The sequence below is a fragment of the Gallus gallus genome, chromosome 1, assembly GCF_016699485.2.
Source record: "Gallus gallus isolate bGalGal1 chromosome 1, bGalGal1.mat.broiler.GRCg7b, whole genome shotgun sequence".
NCBI lineage: Eukaryota > Metazoa > Chordata > Aves > Galliformes > Phasianidae > Gallus > Gallus gallus.
The window spans coordinates 53,878,490-53,901,192 of record NC_052532.1 but is presented as its reverse complement, the minus strand read 5'-3'; the positions used below and the strand labels follow the sequence as shown (position 1 = coordinate 53,901,192).

At 38.3% G+C, this 22,703-nt stretch overlaps 1 protein-coding gene across 2 annotated transcripts in view; it reads left to right on the top strand.

The window, feature by feature from the left end:
* Positions 1-22,703, top strand: part of POLR3B (RNA polymerase III subunit B) — a 67,430-nt gene that overhangs the window by 23,847 nt on the left and 20,880 nt on the right. For both annotated transcript variants that reach the window (XM_025148724.3, NM_001321490.2), the window contains 10 exons: positions 2,328-2,528; positions 3,958-4,120; positions 5,625-5,778; positions 7,545-7,619; positions 8,460-8,558; positions 12,011-12,138; positions 17,963-18,172; positions 19,716-19,874; positions 20,826-20,943; positions 22,093-22,235. In XM_025148724.3, the coding sequence (XP_025004492.1) occupies positions 2,328-2,528; positions 3,958-4,120; positions 5,625-5,778; positions 7,545-7,619; positions 8,460-8,558; positions 12,011-12,138; positions 17,963-18,172; positions 19,716-19,874; positions 20,826-20,943; positions 22,093-22,235 (1,450 nt within the window). The remainder of the gene's footprint in view (positions 1-2,327; positions 2,529-3,957; positions 4,121-5,624; positions 5,779-7,544; positions 7,620-8,459; positions 8,559-12,010; positions 12,139-17,962; positions 18,173-19,715; positions 19,875-20,825; positions 20,944-22,092; positions 22,236-22,703) is intronic.

Genomic DNA, 22,703 nt, shown 5'->3' with positions numbered 1-22,703 from the left:
AGCTGGTGCCAGTTTTTCCATTTGGACTGACAGAGATAAATCTGCAAACTATTCAGCACATATTGTAAACTCTTCCTTCTTCCACTATCTTACGACTTTTTTTTTTTTTTTTTTTGTTACTGTCACATAAGCAGTTAAACACCATCTGCTCTTAAGCATTGAAAATCATTTCTCAGGAACAATGCCCAGTGCATACTATTCAGGAGATTAAGCAAATACCATAAACATCGTTCTTGGAAACAACAATCTCCAATCTCACCAGAATGCTTCAGTGGTAGTCCCAAAGTGCATGAAATAACTCAACAGACTCGTGATTACACCAGTAGCATGCAGAAGAACTCATAACACTGCTGAATGTGCTGTACACTGGTGTTCAGTGGTACTTAGTCTGTGCATCCTGGAAATACCAGAGGAGAGTAGGTGTGCAGAAATAGTACAGACCTAACAGACATTTCAGAGTCTACAAAATCATCCGTTGCCATTGAAGAAGGAATTTTGATTTCACAGGAGTTTTCAGTAGGAAGTCCTCTGTCTTGCAGCAGCCCTGACCTGTTTGGGTTGTTTTAGACAGCTTTGAAGGAGTCACTCTGACACTTCCAAAGCATGAATAATTTTTTCATACTGTTTCTTCAGGCAGTGTTTTACCTCCCATTTCTCTTCTGTCGCTGAGATTTCACAGTCATTTGGACAGTGCAGAAAAACTACATGGTAGTTCAGGTTACAATCATTTCTAGCATGAGTATGAATACTCATACTAATAATATAATAATATTATGTATCACATAATATATATATATTATATAATAATATATATAATATAATAATGTAGTGATTTATTGTATTTTTTATTCATATTCTGATAACTCCCAGTCTTTTAACAACAAAATGGTGAGTGAGTGAGAAGGAAGGTCTTTTGCTGTTAGGTATTATGTCTTCCCCCTTTCTGCAACTAGGGAAAAAGGGAGGTTCTCATGGCTGCTTAACAGTCTCTTCAGTGTAGGCAAATAACAGAATCATTGGGAGGGATAGTGGCTTCTTGCTGTTAATCAAAAGATGGGATTATGCTGTTAATGTATAAATAAAGAAACCAAGCAAAAGGATTTCAGTGCAGTATAGCAAGCAAACTCTAAATTCTTTGTTAGCTGTGGTGACGTGAGTTTGTCAAAAGGTTACATGGATTAGCAGGTGGCAGTCCTAGGGAAAACATTCAAGCTCTTCATTGCCTTTGGACTGACTAGTAGTGTTGTGACTGGGGCAAATAGTAATAACTGGGACAAAAATATGCTGTATCTACTGACTCAGTTACCAGGAACTCTCTATATATGGAGTAGGGGTCTTGAAATCAAGATATGCAGTATCTAAATGTAATAGCCTGCTGAAACATTAGCTTAGGTTGCAGTAAAATGCTAGATATTGGTGGGGATTATTATATCTACTTGCCTTTTAACCATAATTGTGTTCTAGAACATTCTCTGAACTCCACTGTTCTAGTTGAAACCACAAGTAACACTGGCCTTGACAGTCATGAAGCATGAAATCGTTGGTATATGCATGAATGTTGTGTTTTCTAGTTGATGTAAACCCACTAGAGAAGTGTGGATAGACCTAAAACCTCCCACCCTTCTTTGAAGATAGGACACATGAATGAGTCTTTCTCCTCTGGATTCTAATACCCAAAGGTTTTTGAGAAAGTGCACATGACTTTGATGTCAGTATAGACATATACCGCTGTAGGTATATAGATTGCTTCAGTGTTAATGTCTGTGTTTCTTACCAAAATAAATTACAAAAAAAGGCAGAACTGAAACAGGACCTACTGTAAAGGTATATTTCACACACAAAAAAAGCATCCCTGTTGTTGACATACTCAAAAACGTCAGAAAAGATTTTAATTTTGTTAAGTTTGAGCATTAACATACCCGTGTGCACATGATGATCAATCTTTATGTAGTTGAAGATGTTATAGCAAAATCATCTGAAAGAGCAATTCTTCTATTTCAGCTTTAGTTAGTAAGTGTGTCATAACCAGTAGTTTATACACAGATGGGTAGTTAGAAAGCTGTATTATATAAATGCCTGGGTTGGATGGGCCCTGGGCAACCCGATCTAGGGAGTGGCAGCCCTGCCCACTGCAGGGGGTTGTACTGGATGAGCTTTAAGGTCCTGTCCAACCCAAGCCGTTTACTGGGATTCTATGAAATGGGCAGTATTGGCTGTGCAAAGGTCCTAAGCTTGTTCAGTCTAAATCTTGAAAAAATGAATGTAGAGTTCAGAGAATGTAGAGACACTGAGATAACTGTTTTTTAAATGTTCATTGTGTTCTACAGGGAAATTGGTCTTTGAAGAGATTCAAAATGGACCGCCAGGGTGTGACTCAAGTATTGTCCCGCTTGTCTTATATATCTGCTCTGGGAATGATGACTAGAATCTCTTCTCAGTTTGAAAAGACAAGGAAAGTGAGTGGTCCTCGATCATTGCAGCCATCTCAGTGGGGGATGCTCTGCCCATCGGACACTCCTGAAGGAGAGGTAAGGGACTTGTATGTTGCTGTCAGTATTTCTGTCCTCCTGAGCACTGCTGGCACTGCTTGGTTTGAAGCAGTCCTCTGTCAGAGGAAGTGTTGCTGAGAAGAGTTCTTGAAGAAAGAAATTATCCTTAGTCCAATAGCACCGCTTGTTTGTCTTCTCACATCCCATCGGTTTACGTCGTGGTCCTCCTTACTATACTGTCTTTGTTCTCCTTTCTGAAGGGAATGGCTAGAAGCTCTGTACAGAAATCATTTGGGTGAATGATACAAGACCTCTCATTTTTGCTGTTTAACTTGCTCTCTTTTGATCTAAACTCTTATCCCTTTGTTCTAGAATGAGTATACTGTTTTGAAATGACAGTCAACCTGCAATTTTTCTAGAATTGCATTAATATTACAGAAACTGCTTTATCTTACCTTTGACCAAATGATCGATGCTGGCAGTCTTTTTTTGTATAGTTATTTTTTCCTTTATGTCCTGAATGGAAAGCCCTATGAGAGCTCTGGACTTTCTGGTGTAAATATGTAATCAATATGAGTTAGTCTCTTTAAGCAGCTGAAGTAAAATTGTGCTGTTTAAGATACTTAAGTACTTTTTGTTACCTATTTGGCAAATTGATCTCGTATTTTTATTTTCAAGTCTCCACAAAGATATAGTGGTAAAACTACATTAAAATAATTTAAGAAGTTTAGATGTATGGAGTCATAACAATCAATTCTAATAACTTAGAATTTGTTAACCTAACTTTTGACCTAAAAGTGAATTGTTAGTACTACTTCATGTTCTTTATCTTAAAAAATTGTGTGCTATGACAACGAAGCATCCAAATTTTCTCATGCTGATGACTTTTATTTCCTTAATTTTTCTATGTAAATAATAAAGTTGTTGCTTTAAAGAGAGAAAAATATAGGGTTATACATGTTCTGGATATCTACAAGCTGTATTTTTATTTTTAAATGCTAAAACATTACCTTTCTGTGTAATGTAGAAAGTACATCCTTTCTTCTTTCCTAATTTTCAGTGTACTTAATTTGTTTTGTGCTTTGAATTTCTTCTGTAGCTCTATGCAGTGACCTGAAAAGAGGCTGTTATGAGGTGGAGTCTGCCTCTTCTCCTGTGTAACTAGCAGTAGCACTAAAGGGAATGGCCTTATGTTGTTGCACCAGGGGAGGTTCAGGATAGATATTAGGAACAATTTCTTCTTTCTCCAGTGGTGGACTGGCACAGGCTGCCCAGGGAGGTGGTGAAGTCACCATCCCTGGAGGTGTTCAAAAAACATTTAGATGTGGTATTAGGGGACATGGTTAATGGGGAAATATTGGTGGTAGGTGGACATTTGGACTATATGATCTTAGAGGTCTTTTCCAACCTTAATGATTCTGTGATTCCACGAACAGATAAAAGATTAAATTGTTTTTTCTTACTTTAGGCTTGTGGTTTGGTTAAAAACCTTGCCCTGATGACTCACATTACTACAGATATGGAAGATGGCCCAATCATTAAACTAGCCAGTAATCTTGGAGTCGAAGATGTGAACTTGCTCTGTGGTGAAGAACTTTCATATCCTAATGTGTTCCTTGTTTTCCTGAATGGTACGTAACTCTTCAGCAGTCTGACTCTGATTTGTTGCCAATTGTGAGTTTACTCTTCAGAAACACAGCGATATTTGGAGCATTCCCCGTGAATTTCCCCCATAATTTCATCAGCAAATATTTTGGTAGGGTTAAGCAGAGTACTTAGGTAAAATGATGGCGTTTAGTTGTGTGTGAAGTTGTCCTCAGAACTCTGCAGATGCGTGTAGGTGGGAAATTGAAGCTCTTTGGAGTTTCAGTACTGTTTGTAAACACACTTGCATGAATACATACAAAAATATGTATAATCCATTACAGGTTTTTTGTTTGGTTGGTTTTCTAGCCATTCACCAATTAGTTGACCTTCTTAAGGTACTTTTTAAAAAGAATAACGCTCTTAAAACGATAACTTTAATTTTATAAATCCAGAGCTTCATTCACAGAATGTATTTCTTCTTATTGCGGTCTTCATATACTTTTATATCTATTCATGCAACTGTGTTTAAAAACAGAAAGTCTGTATTCATTGTTTGCAATATTTAGCAACACTGTTCTCTTTAAAACTGCCTTTTAAGCAGCAACTTGCTTTGTGAATGGTTATAAAAATGAGACTTAAAACAAGCTGCATTGCTTTCCTTTGTTAGAAGAATGATTCGGCACATGTGCTTTGCTTCTGCACACTTAAGTTTCTTTTGCAACTGATCTTTCAGTATTTCTAGTCAGCAATTACTATAATCTTAGATTTCAGAATAGTGACATGTTAAAAACTACAACTGTGATTTTGTCAACAGCATCCACTTCAGGGACTAGTATTTAAGGTCACCATGAGTAAGTTCTCCATTTACCTTCGAGTTAAGCAGCAGTTATTCTTCAATTCTGCTTTTTCTCAGTTACATGAAAGAAACACTTGACTAAACTGCATTCCTTAGCTCTGCTTTTCTTTAGCAATACATTAAAGATAAGGTTCAGTGAAACCACATGCACTCCTCTGTTTCGCTTTATGGTCTAACGGGAAGTGCAGAGCAGAAGGATTGGATTCTTCCTTCAGAGGCTCCGTTTGTAGTACGGAGCAAGATCACTTATGTTCCAAAATGTAGGTGATCTGGTACTAAAGGAGACAGAACTGATCAGTGTATTAGTTTCTTGCTTTAATCCTAAAAGAATCCAGCCTTGTGGATGTGTGATTTGTTTCAAATTTAAGTTTGTGATCTAAGAGGACAGAAAATCTTTTAAGTGCATATTCCTGCCTTTATATCAAGCTGTGCCTCCCTACTTAAAGGGTTTTGCTTAATATGACATTGTACTAAGTTGTGTTCTATATGTTAAGATGGTTAGATGACTCTTTAAAAATGAATTTTAGTCTTCTCTCATCATGCATCAGAATACTTAGATATGTATTTTAAATATGTATATTAGTTGCAAGAAGTGGGAAGTACTTCTTTACACTTTAGACTCTGATCATGCCTATAAGTAGAGTTTTGGATGTGCAAAGAGTGGACCTTGAACTTGTTCCTCTTCTGAATAGGTAACATCCTTGGTGTCATACGTGATCATCAAAAACTGGTCAACACATTTCGGATAATGCGACGAGCAGGTTATATCAATGAATTTGTTTCCATCTCTACAAATCTTTCTGACAGATGTGTCTACATTTCCTCTGATGGAGGGAGATTGTGCAGGTAAACATCCTATCAGAATTATCTAGTAAACACTGTTCTGTGCACTGTAAGTATTCTGGGTGAAGAAAGTACAGATTTAAACATAAAAACTGTTTTCAAATTCAGTGGAATTTGAGCATATCTTTTCTCCTTAAATAACCCTCATTCAAAGTAGGTAGATAAGCAAAACACAAGACATAGTAAATCAACTTCCCAAAAAAAAGCCCAAATAGATGGGTTTTATCTTTAAAAAGAAGTTAGAACAAAATATTGTTTCCAGCTTCTTAAAAAAGAAGGAAGGAGAAATCAACTTGGTTGGCAACTGCAGTGATGTTCCATATCTTTGAATTGTTTCTTTACTTCTTGTGTTAAGATATCACAGTACTTAAGCAAGGAACAAGCAGCCACCTCAAGGGCATGATATCACATCACAGAATGAGAGGCTACCCTTTGCCTTCAAGGGCCCTTCTTTCTGGTACAAAATTTCCTCACGCATGTACCTGTTTGCTGTAGTAGCAGGAAAGTCTCTCTCCAAGTTCTGGTTTAGTTCACTGTTTACTGTTAACTAAGCAGGGAATTCATTAAAACTGTAAGGAAAGTCTCTGCCTTGAGTGCTTATACTCCTTAGTGCACGGAGAGTGCCTTGATAACAGTCATGTCACAAAGGCAAGCAGAAGGGAATTGACTGGCTAAAGAGCAAGGTGTTTCAACAAAAAAGAGATTGGGAGCAGAATGACTTAAGAAATATATACCTATTTTAGCTACAGTTGGCATTCCAGCTTATTTGTTAATTGAAATTCAGAGCATGCTGAATGCTGTTTGAGACATGGTACAGACCCAGACGTAGTACGCGTAAACATCAGCTAATCACATCCACTCGAGACATGCAGTGGTACAGGCGTATCCATTAGCACAGAAGTCACTTTACCAGTTAGGCTAATCCAGGTTTGAAAAAGAGAAAATTCTGATTTGATGTGGGTTTTTTCTTTTTTTTTTTAAGAGTGAGAAGTGAAAAGGTGTGTATTTTCAGGAATTAACCAAATTGCTGTGTGACATTCCCCACCCTGCAATTGTTCATATCCCCTTATTAACCATTTAAAAGTGCTCCTTAGTCTTCAAACAGTTATTTAGACTTCAGAGTGGACTCCACAAGTATCTTGTAGCTATTTGCTGCTCTTTATAAGAGCAACTTGTCCAAATAGCAACAGCCCTTGATGTTTCATTCTTGCATGCCATCCTTTGTGTCAGGGTTTCCTTGCAGCAAGGAAGCCTTCAGAAGCCCATGTGTGGTTGAAATTTATGGATTCATGTGATGCAACCAGTAGTAAATGCCAGCACTATTGTAAGTATCAGCAAAATGCATTCCTGCATGTGGGCATTTGAGCACAAACTGTTCACTCTCTTTTGCATGGGGCCCCTGAAATATCCATAGAACTTAATGATGTTCGTAGCTTTGTGGAGTAAGAAGGTTTAAATCTCTTAAAGCCATCGACGAATGTGTAGGTGAAATAGAAAATGTCAGTTTAAAGATTTAGAGGAGAAAAAAGACGGCTTCTTTGTCAAAATTCAAATCTGTTTTTTTTTTCTGGTACAATTTTTTGCTACTTAAAGGACAAAGAGCCAGTTCTGGACAGCTGTGTTTCAAACCAAGGTCTGAATAATTACTGATGATATTTATCTGTCTCTATCAATTTATAAAATGGGTGTTATGGCTGCAGTGTACTGAAAGTACAAACTGTTACCCAACTATTTGCTATGATAATCCTTTCTTTTCTTTTTACTTGCAGACCCTATATAATTGTAAAGAAGCAAAAACCTGCAGTAACAAACAAGCACATGGAAGAACTGGCTCAGGGTTACAGGTACTCAGTTCGAGCAGAGTATATTCATAATCTTCACATCTTTTTGTAAATACTATATGGAAATAATTCAGAGTCCATGAAATGGACTATATGGAAAAAATTCACGGTCCATCATTTCACTGTGTTGGTTAGCTGTTCAGAGAAGCGTGCTCTCCTATACATTAACACATATAAGTTATGTGTATAATCAGTGTATTGAAGGTTTTCTGTTCAAAGTCAAATGAAACGTAGTCGTCTTGTTGTTTTCCTTTTTTTTTTTTGTGGTATGAAATTTGGCAATTATGTAGAATAAATTTATGTCAAAGCCTCCTCTTCCCACAAGTGGAAGTCCCGTGGAGGTTTCCATATTTCTCTTGATTGAAAATGAAGCACTGCAGAAGAATATTGATTTGATCACCCTAGAGCAGGCACGTTCAGAATTAGTTATGGAACTGCTTTCAGATTTTTCGTTTATAAGTTTAAGAGCACTGTATTTGCACAAAAAAAACCCCAACAAACCACATTTAAGTGTAGCCTTTGCAAAACGTACACAAAGCCTTGTGAGGTTACACTTACGCTTTCCTGACATTGTGGTGATGATGAATACATACAGGATATTTTACTTTGTTGTTCAAGTATCACTGGTCTGTCAGTCTTTGTGAAGCAGCGAAATAAGGGGATTCATTTCTTAAAGGTGCAGCTTTCTTTGAGTACTTCAAATGCAGAGGTTTGATGTAAATAAATTCTCTAGATTTTATTCTACATGTTACGTTCTTTCAATATATGCATTTTGTAATTCAATTTTTGCTGAAACATAACAAAAGACCATACTTCCAATGTCATTTTTTAATTTAACTACAGGAATTTTGAAGACTTTTTGCACGAAGGCCTTGTTGAATATTTGGATGTGAATGAAGAAAATGACTGCAACATTGCACTGTATGAACATACGATTAATAAGTAAGTATGCATTCACACTGAACACTGGTGCATAAAAAAATGTGATAGGGTGACTGTCCAAAATGCAAGCATATTAATAATGTTATTATTTTCACACATGCACACTGCTCCCTTGCTAATGATTGAAACAACTCCAGATAGAAGGTATCTGTTTCCAGACATCCTAAATTATCTGTGGGATAGTTACAAAAAGTGGTTTACCTTTCGTCTTTTTTGGGCATTCTATTCCAGCTTCTAATTGTCCATAATATGGAATATTTAAAGGTATATAATTCATTTCTCTGGTGGTAGTTTAGTTTAGTTTTTTTAAACATTGAGCTGCTCATCGTAAGTAGTTTTATACATTAGGAAGCCAGAAGGGAAACAGTTCCATTCATTAAACAGTGAGCTGAAGATTTCATGATTGTCTTTTGTAAAGTTTCTTTGTCTTGATATATGGGGATACTAGACAACCAGGTTACATTAAATGCCTGCAGTGTTGAGATGAGACCTTCCATTTGACATTGTGATGTATAATAGGCCCCAGTAAAAATGTATCATTCTAAGTATCTTTACAGTATGTTAATACCCATTCCTGGCATGTATTTTTTGTTTAGAAAGGTTTATCGATTATTTTTTATTGTGTGTGTGTTTTCTGCATACATGAAGGACCCTCTTACTTGTGAATGTGATTTGAAACCCCACATTAAAGGAATGTTTCCTTAAAATTTTTAAGTCCTCATATCTTTCTACTTTAGTGTTGCTCTGACAATATTCTGTCAACTAAGGCTACACATAGGAGGCTGTTAGTTACTTCCGTGAAATATCTGATCAGTAGGTTTATGCAGAAAATGCATTTTCTAACTGTTCTGTCCTTGTCAAGTGCTCATGGAAGCTAGTAGAAATACATCATTGATTTCAGTGGAGCTGGATGAGACCTTCAACTGTCTGTACCCTTTGCCAGATGAAATGCATTAACTCTGCTAATTAAGTTGCATTGCTCGTGCCCAAGCCTTGGAAGGCTTCATCACTTTAAGAAATTACTCTTGCATGCTCTTGTCTGGTTTCTGTATACATGAGCAAAGAAGAGTACACACAACTACTGTCTTCTGAGCCAAAATTAAACAACCTCCTTACAGTGTCAGAGCTGAAAAATTTAAGTTACCCTACAGCTGACTCATTCGGGAAGGTTAGTGGGAGCATATCATCTGAAATTATTGATTACGTAGAAATAGGAGGAGCCTGTGAGTTCCAATGGAGAGTGTGGAGAAATGACTCCAAGATAGCTGCCAAAAGTTTGGAAGATTCTTGTCCATCAAATTGCTTTGAGTTTAGAGTAATTCCTTGTAATTAATAGGGTCATAAGTATCTGAGCATGCACCATACAGGCACGTTGCTCCTTGTTTTTAGTCATAATATTCCCTACATCTTGAGTACCCCCTGCCCCCAGCTGATCATCTTGCATTTTAAATGGTGCAACCATGTTGGTACAACTTGTTCTGATAATACAACTGATACAGTCTGCTATTGTGAAGTATCCATTAACATTCCTGCTTTTGTAGTGGAGACTCCTTTTAGTTACGGTATCTTCTCTTTGCTTTTCCAATCCAATTAAGGGGTTTTTTTTATATTTAGTGTGTTCAATTTCTTCCTTAGCCATTTGTAACTCTTATTTTCAAGCTGACAAGTTTGCCTTCCTTTCTTGGTTCGATTTCTGGCAGAGGCATTTTGACTTGCAGAAATGGAACTCTTCTAAACTTTAAATTATTATGAAATGCATCCTTGGATCTAGCATCTTCTGTGGATGAAATGAGGCTGGCCTCAATAGAAAAATATTTGTGTAGAACTTTACCTTATCTGAAAATCTGTTGTAAATCCGTGCATTAGTACCCTCTCAAGAAATTAGGTAACTTTTTCATCAGTACATTCTCAAGCCTCTTGTTTTATTGTTTGAGAAGGCAGTAGTTCTGTGAAGTTGCACAGGATGGGAGAGCAGTCCATGCTTGAAGTTAACTGTTGGCTCTTGAAAATATCTTACAATTCCTTGACTGCGATTGGCATTCTACTGTTTGTGTTAAGGCAGGCTTCAGTGATCATTGATATGTTTTATCAAGTGAGAAAAACAGCACCTACCCTCTGGCCAGCAGGTGATTTTTTTTGGCCGCTGAGGCAGATTAGTGATTTATACAGGTACCTGGGACTGTCAGGTGTTTTCACTAGGCTTGCTCCTTAGGGTTTCCAGTTCTTTCAGATTCAACTTTCCGGTGGTCTGTGCGTTGTTTCTGTAAGTTCCTGCTAGTCTTTCTCTTCAATATGCACTACCGGGTTGCGCCTCAGCCTTCTTGAGCTTGTGGTGCTTTGCCATCTTTATAATGTCGTTATAATAAATATGTTTCATTTGCAAGGTCTCGAAAGTTTAGTGATCAAATTCATGTTTTCAGTTCAAAAAAAATTCCCAGACATTTTCCAGATAAGTCAAATATTAAATATGAGATTTGCAGAGTGCAGTGGATTTAGATGTGTGGGAGAAGCAATGTATACCTATACACGTGCTGTGTAGAAATGCTCCAGAAATCATGAAAGATACGCCTTGGGCGGGTTGAGTTATAATTATCTTTATTTTAAAATTCTACATTTTCTAGTTGCTTATGTTGATTTAAACAATAGGCCTGCTTCAGGCAAGCTTTATTGGATACTCCATCCCCAGTTTTTAGTCACTCCACATGCATCCTCATGCACACTGTGATTTAATTGTCTTCATTGAGCATGGAATTTCTGAAGCTCCTGCCAGGTAGAATGGCTTTCTTTCTCATTTCTCAGCCTTTGTACACCTTGTCCATGTCTTCTTATTCCTCATCAGTTGTGCCATTCAGCAATATAATTAGTAAGAAAATATTTGCAAACCTTTTCAAATGGTGTTTTATTATGGCGTATCATCCATGGTACTGGATCTGGTTTGGAAGCAGATGTTTTCTTTCTAACTGATATTATGTAACTGACCTTGGAAAACTAAAACTACGCTTTAGGGTTTTCTTCAATTCTTCAATCTGTCTTGCTTCTCCTTCCTCCACATCCTCTGTAGATTTTTAGATCTCTAGAATGGTAACTTGATGCAGAGGACTCTTGTTACATGAGATGACATTCCTTAAGGCATTTTGGGACTTGCTGTATAAGCCGATGTTTTATTGTCTTGCTGAGCTCCTTCAGGTTGTTGTTACCTAGAGGCTTTTTCTCTCCTTGATGAAACTTTATTCTCCTTTAATTCATTTCATGTGGAAACACTTAAAATTAGGAGGAAAAAAAAAAAAAGCTAAAAAAAAATTCCCACATTGAATCCATATTTTGAGGTCTTACTGGCTTACATTTTCCTGAGCAAAACGGAATTAAAGAGTTATGAGATACTACTAAACTAAATAACTGATATTTATATGTTTGTTCACAAGCCTTCTGTAATCAGTAGCCTTTCTTTTAAGGGATACAACACATTTGGAGATTGAGCCTTTCACGCTGCTTGGTGTCTGTGCTGGTCTGATACCATATCCTCACCACAACCAGTCCCCACGAAACACTTACCAGTGTGCCATGGGGAAACAAGCAATGGGTAAGATTATTCTTTTTTACTCCACTTTGGAATATTATGTAGTTTTTGAGGCTGTGTAGAGAAAGTGACGAAACAGAGAAATTCTTTCCTGCGCAACATTAAAGTTTTGCTAGGAAGGGAAGAGAATACTTCCTTGCTGAGATGAAGTAAGGAAAAGTTACTTCTAAAAAGTTGGAAAAAATTAAAGAAAAAAAAGCTGTTATGCTGAGTGGAGACCGTATCTGTAAGTCTTAATGATTACATTTGGAGAAAATGGGGGCACTACTGCTTTTTTTTTTTTTTTGATAAATCGTAATGACTTTGAAGTTTTCAACATGACGGGAGGATTGGCAGTCAGGTTTCCTTTTCTCTTTATGCTGCAATGTGCTATGGGTTTCCAGACAAAAAGAGTAAAAAAAAAAAAAAAAGAAGTGTTCTCACAAAGAGAGACAGTGCAAAGAGAAGAGACTTTTCCTCAGTAGTTGAGCAGTTGTCTTTCAAAAGAAAAGTTACACTGACATTATAGAAACGCAGCGAGCAAATTACTAAAGAGCACACGTAGTTACTTGTCCACTTCCCACAGCAGCAGTTTAGATTTGGGGCTCTTTTTTTCCTTTTTAAATGAAGAAGACAATATAATAATGACTTCCCAGGAAAATGATTGAAACAAAATTAATTTCAGATTAGTTAATTATTTTTTTTACAAACGTGCCAGCTGATCGTTAAAGAAAAACCAAACCATTTTCTTAAATATGCAGCGGTGAGCAATTAACGCAAGGTTAGTTCTCATTCTTCCTTTCTTACATAGCTAAGCTAGCATTAAAGCACTGCAGTCGTACAAGCTGTGATCAAACCGGAGTGAGTGCTGTCAAGAAGCTGAGCTGCAGTGCATCAGCTCAGACAGCTGCACTCAGACTTGTGCTGTACGTGTGCTTGTATTGATGGTGCCTTGGAAGCTGAGTTACTGTAGAAAAAAAGCACAGCACTCCTGTTAATGCTGTGTCTGAATCCCTGCACCTTCAGTGAGGCTTCTCCAGCAGAAATAATAGCATACTAACTGCCTGATGCTGAACTGTCACGGTCAGCCACCAAAACAGCAGAAAATAGCAGCAGATGTGTGTTATCCCCTTTAAATAAAATTTAAAAAAAGAGAGAGGGGCGATGCAATCTTTTTTCTTACAGTTCTCCCCCACCCCATTATCTTTCCTCCCACCCCCGAGTCTCTATTTTATGACTATTAGTCTCAGAAGGTTTGGTTAGTTACCACACACAGTTAAGCAGGATCAGTGTGTACAGAAAGCCAATTCAGTATCTGTGGAGTTCTTTTGTAGTTTTCTGTGTGAAGGTTTTTTTCCCCGTTTTGTTTTGAGTGTCATTTGCAATTCATTGTCTGTGTTTTCTGAGGTTGGTGTATTCAGCTGCTTTGACCCTAGGTCTTGCACATTTAGCTCCTTGGATACAATCCTCTGACGTTTCTGCTGACGCTAGGAACACAAAAGCCATTGAATATCTTGAGCAATAAAAAAAGCTTTTGTTTCAGTTTGTTATGACAAAACACCTGACTTTAAGAATAAGCAGCTAGATAAAAGTACATTTTAAATGTTGGCACGTGACCTGAGCTTTATTTTGCTCTGCCTGAAGTATCTGCGAGCACCCGAACCTTTCTGTAATTACTGCTTTCTAAAAAAAAAAACACCCTCAGTGGCAATATGTAGGGGCAGAAACTATTTTTCTATACAGCTGTAGATCAAATTAGATCTAAAGGATAATCCTGAAACAGGTTACACGTAGTTCAGACTTTACTTATGAGGGAATGTGACGCTGCACCACAAACCTAAGGCTTTTCTGCAGTTCTCCACCCTTCTTTCTTTCCCCATCTCACAGTTGCAAACTGGCTCCAAGGTCCATCTTGCCATGTGGAGACTCACATCCAAGTGCACAGTGTCACTTCTGTCTGTCTGAAATTGGGGGCCACAGTGGGAGCCCTGTGCTCAAAAGGAGGGCCCTGTGCGCTTGGTCAGCCTTGGCCCTTTTTAGAAATATAGAATCATAGAATCACTCAGGTTGGAAAAGACCCACAGGATCATCCAGTCCAACCATTCACCCATAGTTCTCAATATCAGACATAGAGAAAGATGTGGAAGCACAGATAAAGGGAAGGTGTCCGTTAGGTTGCAGTGAGGTCTGCAATCCAGTATCCTTGACGAGTGTTAGGTGTTAAAATACGACCGTCTACAATGTATTGAAAAATACCTCTCTTTCTGAGTGGGTTGTTTTGTTGGAGGACTGGGGCTTCGCTCGGTGTAGTGAGCAAAGTGGATTTCAGTGAGATGACATTGAAATGAAATCACTTTGTTTTGTAGACCATGTGCCGTGTGCTGCGCTGCACTGTGAGTTGTGCTGTGAGACTGAGGGGAAGTTGTGCTGGCAAATACAGGAGCAGCTGCGAGGGCCTCAGTGGAAGGCTGACATTTCAGTGCAGAAGTAACAGTAGAAGCTTAAAATCTGAGAAATATTTAGGACTAAAATACAAGAATCTGTACTGTTTGAATTCCGTGTGTTGGTACAGTAACATTTGAAATGATCAAGGCACCTAAGATTAGAGGTGTAATTTTAAATGCAGCTTTTCAGTCACTTCAACTTGTAGGAAATGGGTCAGTTTTATGTGCTGTACCTCCGTTACTGAGAAGCGTTACACAAAAGCCTAATGTAAGAAATGAAAACACCCGTAGTCCTGCCAGCAGTCCACTGTATTGCACAGGCCTATCTGCGAGGGTATTCTCTGTTGGCTTGTGCTCATATAAAGGACAGAGTAGGAGAAAATCCATGGTGAAACTAAGGGAAATAGAGAAGTACGGAAGTTCTTCTCTTGACTCCTGCAGTAATAGCCCTTTGTGCTCATATCTCAAGTAGATTAATTTCTGCATCTATGTTAATTTTGGTTGTTAAATTTAATGTTGCTATAAGTAATACACCAGAAGATTGGATAAATGTGTATTCTAGCTGGCTGCACGTTCCATCCCTTGGATCATTTTTGTGGCCCTCTGCTGGATGCACTCCAGCACGTCCTTGTCCCCCCTGTACTGAGGACTCCACACCTGGATGCAGTACTCCAGGTGAGGTCTCACCAGTGCAGAGCAGAGGGGCAGGATCACCTACCTTGCCCTGCTGGCCGCACTTCTTTTGATGCAGCCCAAGTTACAATTGGCTTTCTGAGTTACAAGGGCATATTGCTGGCTCATGCCCAGCTTGCCATCAACCAGCACCCCCAGGTCTTTTTTTGGCAGGACTGTGCTTAGTCCTTTCATCCCCCAGTTTGTACTGATAGTGAGGGTTGCACCTGGGTTGAGGCCCAGGTGCAAGTCCTTACATTTGGATTTGTGGAACCACATGAGGTTCACCTGGGCCCACTGCTCAAGCCTGTCTAGGTCCCACTGTGTGGCATCCCAACCCTCAGGTGTTTGATTATTTTACTTTGTTCCTGAATCATCCTCTACTAACGTTTCTTTCCCGCTAGGATACCCACCAGTTGTCTATATGTGTACATTTTCCATTTGATAAAAAATGAAAGCTCTAAAAATTACCTGAATACTTTATTACTGAGGCTCAAAATCTCAGTAATGTCAGTTCTGGTCTGAGATAAGCAGTAACAGTTCTGTTAGGCTTATCTGAACCTTTGATACACATCAAGCGTTGTTACTCTGACATAGATATAATTTGAATTTGAATTACCTGAAATATGTGAGTGTGTCATCTGTAAACCCTGAGATTATAAGGGGTTGCTCAGATTGCTCCTAGAGTATAAAAGAACAAATTTAGCTAAGATCCAACACGCCAGACTTCATCCTGTCTTAGCATCCCTAACCAGTGAACCGTAGTGTGGCATGTATAAGCGTCCCAGAGGAGAAAAAAATTGCAAGCATTTCAAAAGAGGAAGTTGAGAAAGCTGGTGTGGCATACTCAGGAGAATGTTTCTCTCAACAACAGGGAAATGTACCTGTCTCAAGCTTTTAAGATGAGCTGTGCAGTGGACAGCCTATCCTGAAAGCAGAGAGATTATTCATTCTAGGTGCAGAGATAAAGAGTGGTCTAAAACTCCATTTTGTTTGGCAGTAGAAATGAAAACATTGTTTGGCATAGAAATGAAAATACCCGTAGCCTGTAGGCTAGGGTAATATGAGAAGAAAGAGAACGTTCAGGTGTTGAGCCTTATTCAGAGATGACTGGGAGAGTCTCCAGTGTTGAAAATTCCAGGCCCCATGAGCTTGCTTCTTGCTGCGGGCAGAAAATACTGCTGAGGGATGAATTATTTCTTCTTCTAAGAAAAAGACAGGAAAGCAGCTGTTCAGAAGCAAGGGATGGGTAAAGCCTGTCAAGCGTTCTAAATTGTCCCCAGTGTTTAAGAACACTGTGCTTGTGGCTTCATGTTTACTTCCTAGAACCAAGAAAAGTCTAGGCATGCAAGATGGTTTCTAAGGCATTTGTTTTGGATGTTATTTGTTGAGGTACCTCTCTGTTCTCATCCCTGAGAAGGGTTGAGTATAGACCTGTGGTGGTTCAGAACAGTGAGCCTGGCAGTAGCGGCCCAGTAGGCCTTTGGAACTGCCTGTGATGCTGCTTGGATTTAAATAAAATGTCTAGAATACCAATTATCTAAACGCAGACAATTGGAAATTGCAAGAATGTGCATATAAAACATAAAGCCCTAAGAGCAGCTTTGTGTTCAGCTGTGTTATATGCTGGCCATGTGAAGTCTTCATTATAGTCAGGCTGCTTTGACCTTTCCTTGAAAAAAGCCACTCTTTGAAATTGGAGGAGAAATTGGAAAGGTTCTGAAAGACTTAGTTCTTTAGCACATGTACTGCAGAATATTTAGTACTTCAACTTTTCAGGCTATAATTTCTTAATTGCTTAGAGACATAGCATAGTCCTGGTACAGCAAACTAATAACATACGATTGCCTTAACTTTTGTTCTGCTACACAACAGTTTATGTTTCCCTGCTGGGTGTTAATTATTTTTTCCTCAGATTTCAGGAGACACTCTGGCAGTCTGATGGGACAGGGCCAAAAATTTCAGTCTCAAGCTGGGAGGTCTATACAAAGGATTGAATTCTGAACTGTAAATTTAAAATTAATTTCATGTAGAAAGACAAATATATTGTGGGTGAACTTCTACTGTATTCTTTCTAGCAATGATGTCTCTAAGTTCAGAAAGTAAATCAGTCTTGGCTGCTGCTAACTGTATGCTTTGTTTGTGCTTTGTGACACTGTAACACAGGCTGCTGTTAAACTAATTATTGCCCAGAAAAAGGAAGAAAATACAAAGTTGAAGACACAGAGATCAATCCAGAGTTCCTCTTGAACTCAATGGGAGTCTTTCTATTGGTTTTGATACGATTTTTGGATCACAGTTTCAGCTCTTAAAAATTCTGTGGCTATTACAACAGTAACAACAACCTTAATACTTGTGCTGTTATGCAGTGTCATGATTTTAAAAGAACCTTATTTGCATTCGGTCACAGAAGAGAATAGCTTGATTTCTTTTGTTGTTCTTTTTGCCTTGATGCTCAGGTCTTCCCTAAAAAAAATAAAATCTTTCTGGAAGTTTAAAATAAGAAACCCCGGGGAGCTTTATCTCAATATAAGAAGGTGAAGTTGTTTTGCTTCAGTCTCTTGTATGATTTTTTTTTTTTTACATTTTTTTCATGAAGAATTCATCTTTCTAGATGACATTTCTCAGTTTGCCAGTTTAGTTTCTATGCACGTTGGGAATTTTTTGCTAAGAAACATTTATTTCTAGGAAACCCACTGGCGTTCAGACTGTTGTTCTTCTTTTACGTACAGGTACTATTGGATACAATCAAAGAAACAGGATAGATACTCTTATGTATCTTCTTGCCTACCCACAAAAGCCAATGGTAAAAACAAAAACAATCGAACTGATAGATTTTGAGAAGCTGCCTGCGGGACAGAACGCCACAGTTGCTGTCATGAGCTACAGTGGTTATGATATTGAAGATGCTCTTGTCCTAAACAAAGCTTCTTTGGACAGAGGTAAGAACCACCAATTCTTTCCCACTTCTCCACTGTGTGCTGCAGTACATACTTTAATAACCTTGTTGTCTCGTGGTGTTATCATATAATACATTTTTATTGCTCTTACAAACAGTGCATCTTCAAAACCACTTTGGGTGTGGTATTTTGTGTCACTGTGATCTTGGTGCTCTGAGGGCACAGTAACAGTATTGTTGTTTTCTGAGGGAAAATAATAGTATTGCCTAAAACAAAATAATATTTATTCTGAGGTAAGTTAATTTCTCCTTTCTTTAAAAATAGAAAAGTAAAATCAATGCACTGCATGTGTCTTCCAATGTATGTAAGCACCAAATAGGAGCTAACAGAATGAAATCTGTATTTATGCTATTCTGGCCTGTGTCGTCCTCTCCACAGATCTCAGAACTGTATGTTAATGCTGCTGGGGGATAGAGCAGAGTTCCCTGAAAACTTGGTGTCTCTTCTTCTCTCTCTTCAATAAATTCCCTTGAGAGGAGACGTAATGCAGTGTGATCAAATCGGTTTTAGTTTTGGGTGGCCAAAATCAGTTTCTTCCATGACTTTATTCCTCCCCATACACCCTTCCTCCTAGTTGCTAGGCAGCAATAATAGTATTCCTAGACATGTATCTTTGGCATTAATGTCTGACGCGTTTAATTTATGCCTCCTTTTCTAAAACAACAACAGGCATGATTTAAAAGTGAATGTTTTCTTTTCTGGTAGACTGGTAGCATTTACAGGGCGAGCCGTGGTGCCTGTCAGGAGTTATTTGACATAATCTAACAATATAGATGTACTGTATGTGGCTACAGCCGTCTTTCAAATGGACTAAAATAATGTAGGATTGTTAGAAAGCACCACTCTTGGCTGTCTGTAACTCTAAGAGTGATGGAGGTGTTTAGTAGTGTGGCTAGTTGCCGCACCTAGAGAGAAACATCCAAAGGTGCTACTTCTCTCATCTAAGTGAGCTAACTGTTTATATCTAATTATACTCATATACGTGTGTATGTATGTGTTGTGTACATATAAATTATATGTAATTCATACTTCTTGGAACTGGAAGAAAATGGAATGATTGTATGAAACACTCACTAATCACTCTCCTGGTAAGCTAGCCTTTGTCAGCCACAAGCATGAGTAGAAGTTTGGGTCCCTTAGAACCACCTAAAGGGAGAGGGACTGTTCTCATCCTGTTTAAACATCTCCTCCTATGGTATGTCTCTGTGTGGACCACCAAAGATAAGAAAAATGGTGTGTGTGTGTGTGTACAGAGCTATAGGAGGGGTTGGCAGAACTTCAGAATTGGCTTGCAGTCCTGTGTTTAAAAAATAACAGCATACATGATCTGGTTTTAAATTGTGAGCTACTAGGTGCCTTTGTGCAATGGCAGGTATGCATATTCACAACGATGAATAATCTGTTAAAAATACATTCTATTTCATAGCTTAGCATGTGTTTCAGCATTCTTTTTTGTTGTTGTTCTGATAACATGTTATAAAGAATTTCTGAACTCCTAGGCAAAAGAGTTTGTGTTACGTTATAGGTTTTGGAAGGTGTCTCGTGTATAAGAATGCCAAGTGCACACTGAAGCGTTACACAAACCAGACGTTCGACAAAGTGATGGGTCCAATGTTGGATGCAGCTACTCGCAAACCAATCTGGCGCCATGAAATCTTAGATGCTGATGGGATCTGCTCTCCTGGTATGTCAGACCGCATGTTTAGTCATGGCACCTACTGAATCTGAAGTAGACATGAATATTCTGTTAAAATCTCTTGTGCGCTTTGTTTCATTCTTAGTGTATTTTTTTTCTTGTAGTGGACCATATTATAGAGGAAAATGTTTAAATGTTGGCTTGTGAAAGCAACACAGTACCTGATATTGTGGGTATGTTGGTTGGTTTTTTGATGTGGGTCATGGGAAAGAGAGGTGTTTAAGCAGAAAATTTATACTACAAGTCCTTACCTTTTCATTGATTCATTGTTATGAAGTAGTACTCTTCCTACATCCCCAAAATGGCAGACTTTTAATATTGTAGTTCTTTACTGCTTCCATCCATCGTGTTCTTTTGTTGTTGACTTTTAAGGAGAGATTTTGTATTATTTTTCATTATTAAAACCTTCTAGCGTACTGTCAGCTAATGCAGCTGCCTGAGGAAGTCAGACTTTGTCATTTTAACAATTCAGGAATATATTTTGAGGGAGAGAGGAAAACAAATATGATAGGAAAAGTGATAGGAAAAAGTAATCACATTGGGCAGGGAAAGAGACTAAAAGTGCTCTTGCACAGCTCGTTGTGGATGTTACGTGATGTCCAGACATTTAGGTGGAAATTTCTAAAATTAGTTACAGCATTGCTTGTTAATTTTCTCCTTATGGCAAATGACTTTAGGTATCTTTTTGTATTTTTTAGACCTTGAGTATATTCAACAGCTCTTCTCACAGTGCCCTCAACACACAACTGTTCTAATTTGATTACCAAAAAAGCTGGTTTAACAATTCCCTTACCATGTGATATTCAGTAATACAACATGACCTACTTCCTTGATGAGTTCCTTACAGTTTGTCCTCCAACACTCCTCATACTATAGCTTCGAATGTATTTCTAACATAGGTAACCAGATACATTTTATTTTGTTTTTTGATTGATGTAGGTGAAAAAGTAGAAAATAAACAAGTCCTTGTGAACAAGTCAATGCCAACAGTGACCCAGACGCCTCTGGAAGGAAGCAGTGTGCCACAGCAACCACAGTACAAAGATGTGCCAGTAACGTATGTTGCATCTTGACTTTCTATTTGGGGAAGGTAGGATAGAGGAAAGGTCCCCCTGTACAAAGAACTCTCCTGAAAGTATGTGTATAGAGAGGAGTCTTGTTTCCCAGGAGAATCCAAGGAAGAAGTGATGACATTGGGAGCAGGGAGTGGAGTCACACATGGTTTAAGCAATGGAGAAACAGGAGAGAAGCAGAACAAGTGGGAGGGCAGAAAACATACATATGCTCAGTGAAGGAGTGCATCTCCTCCATGCAGACTCTCTCAGAAAACACTGACTGCTGCTCAGCCCTCATTTTGCCAGGTAGGAGTCCAGAAGATGGAGGCCTTCCTATCTCAAAGGCTGATGGTGACTGATGGTCAGCTTGTTCTGGCCACTCCAAGCAGATGTTCTTTACCAAAGCACCAAATGAATAGGGAAAGCACAGCTAAAAAGATTTTTTTCCCTTAGTGTCCTGAAAGATCAGAAGAGTTCTGAGATGAAAACTTTGAAGTAAAATACATGGATTAGGAAGCATGAAGGGTTCTTCACTATTTAGTTGGCAATAGCCTTGGCACATTGGTAGATTACTGAAGAGCAAGGCAAAAAATACGTGTCCAGGTTGGAAAGCCAGAAATAGCCATGCCACACTTCTCTGTGACTCATAACCAATTAGAAGCTGAAGATTTACTCCTACAAGATACTAATAAAGAAGTGTTATAACGACAATTATCAAGAGATAGAGACATGCCCACAGGGCTCTAAGTTTCATAGATGGTGTCATAGTTCCACCATCTCAGCTACTGGAACAACAGACAAAATAATCTCCTACAGAAGATATCGAAATCTGATGTATCTTCATTCTGCAGTTTTTTATCTTTTTAATCCATGCATCTCCTGCTACATAAACTCAGGTGATACCTGCAAAGTTCTTCTCTTTCTGTGTCCCATACTGTGTTCTGACTGTGATTCGTTTCTATACCAGTACATGATATTATGCCTTCATTTTGTTCTTAAATTATTTTAGAATATTCCTTAAGCTCCCTTCTTCAACTATAACACTGGCTCCATTAAGGCTGCATTTCAGCCAGAATCTTAACAATAAACAGGTACTTGTTTTTAACTTCTGTTCATAAATGTAAAATTCATGTTTTGTCTTCTTTCACTAGCTATAAAGGTGCAACTGATTCTTATATCGAAAAAGTAATGATTTCATCAAATGCAGAGGATGCTTTCTTGATCAAAATGCTGTTGAGGCAAACGAGGCGACCAGAAATTGGAGATAAATTTAGCAGTCGTCATGGGCAGAAAGGTAAGCTTTGTGTTTAATAAAAATAAATACGTGTTGAGTATTCCCACCACAAATATGCATCATGCATATTTCAGATATTTTATGACTGTAGTGGTATAAGTAGTATTGGTTAAATTTGCCTTGTGTAGCAATTATGTTTCTGGAAGTGAAGGAGGAATCAGCAAACAAAACTCTGTTGACTTATGAACTTGGAAAGTAGGGTAGGTGTCCTTTTTGAATAAGAATGGGATTTTTTTTTCTAAGTGTGAATTTGATTTTAGATAGATTTGTCGATGAGTAATCAAGAAAGGTATTGAAGGAAACAGTGAGAGGACCTATTCAGAATGAACAGAAAAGACTAGAGGTGGAATGTGATCTGGGCCACCTCTTGATCTCCAAACCAAGAGCTGTAAAAAAGCTTCCTACTAGGAAGCTGCTCAGTGGCATGGTGATCTCCAGTGTTGAATATTAATTGTAAATTGAAAGTTA